Source organism: Equus quagga, unplaced genomic scaffold (assembly GCF_021613505.1).
Source record: "Equus quagga isolate Etosha38 unplaced genomic scaffold, UCLA_HA_Equagga_1.0 200891_RagTag, whole genome shotgun sequence".
NCBI classification, from domain to species: domain Eukaryota; kingdom Metazoa; phylum Chordata; class Mammalia; order Perissodactyla; family Equidae; genus Equus; species Equus quagga.
The window spans coordinates 14,658-23,179 of record NW_025798464.1 but is presented as its reverse complement, the minus strand read 5'-3'; the positions used below and the strand labels follow the sequence as shown (position 1 = coordinate 23,179).

Sequence of the window (8,522 nt, the reverse complement as noted above, 5' to 3'; positions counted from 1 at the left end):
ACCAAGACATAGGGAATGTGGGAAATGTGGCTTTGAGCATTCCAGCACCTTCCAAAGTGAAGGTAGATGGAACAGATGTCAAGGGAGCCAATGCAAGTGCTAAACACGAGTTCAAAATATGGACTATATCTGTTCATAGGAAAGAATCAATTTTTCATGCAGGGAGATCTTTAAAGTCTTTATTAAAGTGGTAAAAAAAACAGTTGGAATTTCTTGATGATTAGAATAGTTTCCATCTTTAGTGCTTAGCACTGAATGCTAAGCCATTTTGCTAAAAATGTAGTAACAAAGTGATCATTTTAGCTAATGGTCAATTTTTCAAATTTACTAAGTAACCAGTATTTAAAAATATGTGAAAATATTCATATGGTTGATAATAATTTATACACAATGAGATACTTTAAAAAGTTCTGCAAATTTTGGTGACTTGTTGAAGTCTAGTCTAGATTTGCTTAATTTCAGTTCAATTTATTTTCATTATATATGACCAAAGATCTGAGCCTACCAAGTTTTTTCATACTTTAGCTCTACACATTGTAGAAATTTATTTATTCTTTCCACAAATATTTATTAACTATTATGCACCAGAAATATGTTAGGTCTTCGCAATAAAACAGTAAAGAGAATGAATAAAGATTCATGACTTCATGAGCTTAGATTCTAGTGAGGGACAGAGAAAACAAACAATAAACTAACACATCCATAGATAGCATGTTTCATTAGCAGTTAATATGTACCGTGGAAAACTAAAACTAGAGGATGATAAAGAGGATCACCAGGGCTGAGGACAGTCTGCAATTTTAAATAGGTGGTCAGGTGGTCTCTGTGGAGGGCATCACATTTGAAGAAGCATTTGAAGAGGATGAAGGGCTCAGCCATGTGGTTATCTGCTTGAAGAAGTGTGTCTGGTGGGTTCCACGGACAGTAAGCTGACCAGTGAGGCGGGAACCCGGAGAGTAGGAGGAGATGAGGTCAGAGAGGGGGTGACGTGTGCAGATCACTTAGGACCCTGTAGATTGCATTAAGATTCATTTTTTATGAGAGCAAATTTTTTTCTGATTGCTGCAAGGTTTCTCTGTGAGGCGGAAAGTAAAGCCTTTGGTTGAGACTGAGGAAAGAGAAGAAGGTATCGGGTTTTAAAGACAGAGGGAGAAGTGGAAATAGCCCTTTAGGCCATGCAGTCCTTTATCATTAATAGTCCTAATAGTCTCTTAGTCGCTTTAGGACAGCGAGAGAGTAAACTGACTGTGCACCTGCACGTGAAGGTCTAGCTAAATGGACTGCTCACCGGCAGCGTGATAGTCTAGCAGCATTGACGGGCTCACTTGAGATCCAGGTCATGAATTTAGAGAAACCGGTTATTGTGGCCCCAAAATACCACGCACAGGATACAATACGACCTGGTTAAAGATTCACACAGTCCATTAACATTTTCTGAAGACGCAAATCTACACAATCCTCTAGGACTAGGTGAAATGGAAGGAGCTGTGATTATTATTTGACCTCAGCGCCACCTCGTGGTGAAATCGCGTAAGGGGCAAATTAATGAAAAGGTGGTAGAGCCGCAGAATTACCACGCAGGAGGTCGCCCTAATCTGAGCAAAGATGAGATTGTGTGGCTTGTTCCTCTACCTGTTTAGGAAATTGTCCTGGAAATTAGTATTTATCTGAGCGTTTATCATAGCATTGGCTTAGCTTATTTGTCCACAGGTGTGACAAATTTCCCACTTTTAGAAAAATGTATTGTTAACTCTTTTCAGTAATAAGCCTTTCCTTTTCCCTTCAGATTCAGAGTCTTTGTCTCTTTATCTGTTCCTGAAAGATCTGAAGGGTGTTGTGCTTGAGATAAAAGTTCTGTAAATGGTGTATTTGGTACCTTCTCCAAACAGATTTCAAAACATCTTAAATCTGGCAGAGAGGGAAGTGTGAAATATTTTCCCGATTTTATCCCAAATGTTTGTTGCTAACTCTTCCTATAATTAGCAAGATTCTTCCACTTTATTTCCCCTATAACTGTAAATGAGGTTCAGATCAGTTTTTTTTTTTTGACTGGCACCCGAGCTAATGACTGTTGCCAATCTTCCTTTTTTTTTTTTCCTGCTTTTTCTCCTCAAATCCTCCTAGTACATAGTTGCATATTTTAGTTGTAGGTCCTTCTAGTTGTGGCGTATGTGATGCTGCCTCAGCATGGCCTGATGAGTGGTGCCATGGCCGCACCCAGGATCCAAACCTGTGAAACCCCAGGGCTGCCTAAGCAGAGTGCACGAAAGTAACCACTGGGGCACAGGGCCAGCCCCTCAGATCAGTTTTCATGGAATAGATTGTTAAAGTCACTTTTCTTACACTGTTTCGTTTTCCACCTAGACTATGTTAGAATCCCAGGACCACAGGGCTGGCTCACTTTGCCTCTGCTCTTCGGATGACCATTCCCAATCTCAGAGGTCAGGAAAGTTACTCAGGTTGATAGATACCTGACAACGCAGAATTAGCACATTATAGATCTAGTTCTTAAAATCTAATGGTTATTTCCTTAAGATGAGGACTTTTTTGATACATTTCTGATATTGCTCATAATCCACGAGGCTTTAAAAATTGCAATACACTCTTCCTTTATCCCGGTTTGGAGCTGTTTTATTGAGACACGCATACCTTTCAGGGGATTTAGGAGGGAGGTTGTGGCTATACTAAGTGGACATTTAAATTTGGGTTTTTAATATTTGGTACATGGATGGGAAAGCATTAAAATGGAAATTCTCTTGTGACAAAACAAATGTTTTACAATAAGGAAAAATGAGTTAATGTTGACTTTTTCTGACATAGAAATCATATTATTTGTCTTTGCACATACATTTACCACTTCTTGTGGCCTTCATTTCTTTCAGTGGACCCAGATTTCCATGTATTATTATTTGTCTTCTGACTGAAGGACTTCCTTAACCCTTCTTGTAGTGAAGTCTATCATTGATGAATTCCTTCTCTTTTGTATATCTGGAAGTCTCTACTTCATCTTTGTTTTTGCTAAGTCAAATTCTGGGTGGACGATCTTTGTTTGAGTACTTCAAAGATTTTGCTCCACTGTCTTATTGTTTCTGATGAGAATTTGGCTATAATTTTTATCTTTATTTCTCTGTAGATAAAGTACATTTTCTTTTTGGCTGCCTTTAACATTTTCTCTTTATCCCTGCTTTTGACCAGTTTGTTATGATGTATATTATAGTGAAATTTCTTCTATGAATTTTTTACTTGGGGTTTGTTGGGTTCTTGGATGTGGATTTACAGTTTTCATTAAATTTGGGGAAAAATGGCCATTAGTTCTTTAAATATCTTTTTTATCCCTTCTCCTATTCTATTCTTTAAGGATTTCGGTTACTCATATGTTAAGCTGTTGAAGTTTTTCCAGAGCCCATTGATGCTCTGTGTGTTTGTTTTCAGTCCATCTTTTCCTTCATTCTTCATTCCAGATAGTTCCTATTGCTAAGTCTTCAAGTTACTAACCTTTTCTGCTGCAGTGTCAAATCTTCTGCAGTGTTCACTTTTCTGTTAATCTGCCATCCAGTACGTTTCTCCTTTCAGTTACTGTATTTTTCATCACTAGAATTTCAACTTGAGTATTTTTTTATATTTCTATACCTCTATTTACCATTCAATCCTGTCTCTACTTTCTCGAAAATATTTAAAATAGTTATAATAATTTCTATGTACCCACTTACTAATTCTATAATCACTGCCATTTTTTTGTGTTGATTTGAATTGCTTTTTCTCCCTATATTGTGGATTTGTATTCCTGCTTCTTTGCACACTTGATAATTTTTGATTGGAAGTTAGGTATTGTGAATTTTACCTTATTTGCTGGGTATTTTGCATTACTATAGTTATTCTTTAGTTTTGCTAGATGGGTAACTAAATGTTGTTAGAGCAGTATTTATTTTTGAGCAGTATTTAGCTTTTGGTTAACTTTTCCTCACTACTGAGGCAATGCATTTCTGAATACTCTACCCAGTGTTCTGTGAATTATGAGGTTTTCTATTTTGCTGAGTGAGAAACCCAAACTGTTTCAGGTTGTGTGTGAGTTACCGTGGTTGCTTCCTCTAATATCACTAATCCTGCGTGATGTCCGAACCATACTCAACATCCTAAAGATCTCGACTCTCCACAAGTCAGCCTATATATTAAAGAGTTCCCAAGTAAAATTACTAACAATATACTTCTAACTAGAGAGTTTGTTCATATTGAAAAATAAGTATGCAAAACATGGACCAGTAAGTTTGAACAAAAAAATGGAAGAAAGTGTTACCAATGTTAAAATATAGCATGTAGCTACAATAATTACAAAAAAGTGTTGTTAGCAATAGAATAGACGTATCAGTGAGACTGAACATAAACCCCTGAAATAGGACATAATAGATATGAGATTTTGGAATGAGGTTTAAGGTGGTCTCTCGAATTAGTGGAAAAAAATAAAGAACTATTTTTCTTAATGTCTCAGTTTTCCTGTGAGTGCACCCTGCTTTAATTTTCCACTGGATGATACAGGGACCTTGGGATATGAGTCATCTTATGGAATTAAAAAAATCTTTTATTACAGAAAATTTTATATATATATAAATATATATACTAATTAATATACATATTGATTAAGAAGGGAAAAGTATGGCTGTCTGGGGACCAATCTTCTCTTGTTTGATCATCACACCTTCCCCCCGGGTGTCTCTCCAGTAGAGTGAACGCAAGGCTGAGTTGCCGGAATTGTATTTCTCGGTGGAATATTTGGGAAGCAAGTCCAATTTGCTCTTGTTTTAAATCAGGTGGAAGAGGCTCAGTGGCTTAGTCTTAGCATTCCCTAGCCTGAGGCTGCAGGAGGTGCAGATCCTCCATGTGGTGATTCCTGAGACCTATGAACTTTGATTGGTAGCTGGGCCTTCATGCTAACTGGGAAACCTGCATGAACTGAGGGCTATTCTGGCGTTATTTGCGTTTCTGTGGTCAGAACAGAAAAAGGAACTGTGATAACAGCAAAGCCACAGAAACATTGGGGTGAGTTTTATTTTTGTGAGCATGTGCTTACTTTGCATGATGACTACAATTCCACTTTGAAATCAAAGGGAATGTTGCCATGAAGCACATGGGATCTTGCAAAGTGCTTTCTCATTGATCTGGTCTTTGCCTGGGACAAGCACAGTGCTAGGGATGGATTCAGGGATGGAGAGGGTGTGGTCTCAGTCCTTGGGGATCTTTATACTTTCAATATTTACTGAACATCTACAGTGTACCAAATACCATGCTAAGAATTCTAGAGAAGATGTATATCCACTCTTCATTTTTTCTATCTATAATCATTGAATGCTATTTTTTGGAGGCTCTTCAGTAAGCACTGGAGATGTAGTGGTAGCAAGATGTAATCTCTGCCCTCAGGAAGCTCACGTTTTGGTAGGGCAGATGGTCACATAAAACAACTACAATTCAGGGTGAAAAGTACTGTGATTCCAAAATATCCTGAAAGAAGAGGGCCATGGACTGGAAGGGTCTGTGAACTGTGGAGATGGATTTCCTGTCTCTGGGACGACTCCAATGTTTCACAGAGGATGGGAGCTTATGTTCTCCTGGGATGGGCTGGGAGTGGGATTCATGGCATCTACGTGTGATGTCAGTATTATCTTCATGCTACAGTTTGGACCTTGAGACTCTGAAAGGCTAAAGAGCTGTCTAAATATCACATAGATGCTACTTAAAGAAACCTGGATATAAACCCAGGAGTCCAGACTGGTAACAGTGCTTTCTTCCATGAATGGCTTCTTGGTAAACTTCCCCCGCTGATTTGAGAGTTTAGGATTGTCTCTGCCCTCCATTTGTCTCTGCAATTGTACATTTTATCAGTGATTTCCTTCTGGCTCATGGTAGCCCTTAATCTTCTGAGCCTGACCCCAATCCCTGCAGGAACGAAGGTTTGTGACATGAGTGGATGTCATGTGCCTCTTAGTCTCACGTGCCCTGGAGTCTTACTGTACAAGGGGCTGTGTTGATACACAGAGACCTCAGTCACCTTGGAGAAAGTCCAGCATGGACAAGGACAAGACTGTCTGCAAATCAGTCAGTGCACATTCTTTTTTTTTTTTTTTTTGGAGGAAGGTCAGCCCTGAGCTAACATCTGCTGCAAATTTTCCTCTTTTTGCTGAGGAAGACTGACCCTGAGCTAACATCCATGCCCATCTTCCTGTACTTTATTTGTGGGACGCCCGCCACAGCATGGCTTGCCAAGTGGTGGTACTTCCGCACCTGGGATTGGAACTGGTGAACCCTGGGCCACCAAAGCAGAACTGTGCACTTAACCGTTGTGCCACCAGGCCAGCCCCTCAGTGCACATTCTTGGTAATGCCTGAAGTGTTGGAAGGCTGGGATGGAGAGAGGCTTGTGTCAGAGCAAGACCAGGCACTCTGAGTGGACAGGTGGTTTATATTTCAGTAGCTACTGGGGGTATATGATTAGAGCAAATGAAGGCACCAGTAAGGAGAAGAATTGTACATGAATTGAGCTGGATCCTAGAAAGAGACAAGATCATCCAGTGACCAGGCGTAGAAGGAGAAAATTAGGAGGAGAAAGTAGAAATAAGAGGGGGTGCTGAGTGTCAAGGGACATTTCTGAAGATTGTGAAGGGAAATGGAAATGTGAAAGTACCATTCCATAAACCAAGGATGGAAAGAGAGCAAAAGGAAGTGGCATGAAGGAAAACTGCAGGCAAAAGGCAAAATCATTGAAAGGCAGCAGAGAGACATGTAACATGGAGAGAACAACACTATCCTTGTACCCCACATCATCCAGTGAGGCATTTATTTCCTAATAGATCTCCTCTCCTCTGGTCTGTTTCTACTAGTCCTATGTTTACAAAAAATGACTTTCCTTGTAGTTGACTAACATTCCTGATGATTCCCCATTGTCTGTCAGATAAACCCTAGAGTCCATAACAGTCCTTCAAGAATTGGTACTAGACTCTATCTCCAGGTTTATCTTTGTGATTCTCTGGTTTACTCCAGCTACAGATGGATGAATTTTTATAGCTTTGTATACTCTGCTGCCTTTTTGGAATGCTCTTCCCTTTTTGTACATGTAACTAACTCCTATTCATTTGTCAATTTCCAGCTCGCAAGCTTTTCAGATGTGCAAGGGATTATTATGTAATTCACCCACTGAATGAAGGAATCTTTTATTTTGTATTTTCAGATCACTCCACTCAATTACTGCCTCCTGGTGGTGACCATATGGCTAACACGTACAATGTGACTGAATTCATTTTTCTGGGACTTTCTCCTAATCAGGAGGTGCAGACTGTTTGTTTTGTGCTATTTCTGCTCTTGTACACAGCAATTGTGCTGGGGAATCTCCTCATTGTGCTCACGGTCATGACCAGCAGAAGTCTTGGTTCCCCCTTGTACTTCTTCCTCAGCTACCTGTCCTTCGTGGAGATCTGCTACTCCTCCGCTTCAGCCCCCAAACTCATCTCAGATTTGCTGGCTGAAAGGAAAGCCATATCTCTGTGGGGCTGCATGACACAGATTTTCTTCATCCACTTCTTTGGTGGCACTGAGATGTTCCTGCTCACTCTGATGGCCTATGACCGCTACGTGGCCATCTGTAAGCCTCTGAACTACACTACCATCATGAACCGGCAGGTGTGTGCTATCCTGGTTGGAGCAGCATGGGTGGGGGGCTTTGTGCATTCCTTTGCCCAAATCCTTCTCATCTTCCACTTGCCCTTCTGTGGCCCCAATGTGATCGACCACTATTTCTGTGACCTGCTTCCTCTGCTCAAACTTGCCTGCTCTGACACCTTCCTCCTTGGTCTTCTGATCGTTGCTAATGGGGGGACTTTGTCTGTGGTCAGCTTTGTGGTCCTCTTAATCTCCTATGTGGTCATCTTGGTCCATTTGAGGTCTCGAAGCTCTGAGGGGCGGCGCAAGGCCCTCTCCACTTGCGGGTCCCATATCACTGTGGTTTCCTTGTTCTTTGGGCCCTGCATCTTCATCTATCTGAGACCTTCTACGACTCTGTCTGAGGACAAGATGGTGGCCGTGTTCTACACAGTGATCACTCCACTCCTCAACCCTGTCATCTACTCCCTGAGAAATGCAGAAATGAAGAAGGCCGTGAAGAGGCTGTGGATCAGGACAATGAATCTAGATGAGAAATAGAGGCCAAGTCTTGGTATTGATCCCTGGGTTTAGAATGATGCTGAGTCCAAACTGATGGGGCAGAATGGGATGGAGAAAAGTTCACATTACTTGTTAGCTCTACAGTTATTTTAACTGGTTCCCATCTTCAAACCCCTTGTTCTAATCACTTGTAAAATATTTCCTCTTATGGGTGTACTATGCCTTAATTAACCATTTTCTGTTAGATGTTTAGGTCATTTCTATTTTTTTACTACTATAAGTAAGTCTGTGGTGAGATTCTTGAATAGAAGAAACCTTATACTTCTGATTTTCTTTCAGACTCACTTGCTACAGTAAATTTACTATTTTAAAAGCTAT

At 40.3% G+C, this 8,522-nt stretch overlaps 1 protein-coding gene across 1 annotated transcript; it reads left to right on the top strand.

The window, feature by feature from the left end:
- Nucleotides 1–7,253: 7,253 nt before the first annotated feature.
- On the top strand, nt 7,254–8,183 carry LOC124233383 (olfactory receptor 4X2-like). Its single transcript, XM_046650513.1, has one exon. The coding sequence runs from the start codon at nt 7,254–7,256 to the stop codon at nt 8,181–8,183; it is 930 nt and encodes a 309-aa protein (XP_046506469.1).
- Nucleotides 8,184–8,522: the final 339 nt, after the last annotated feature.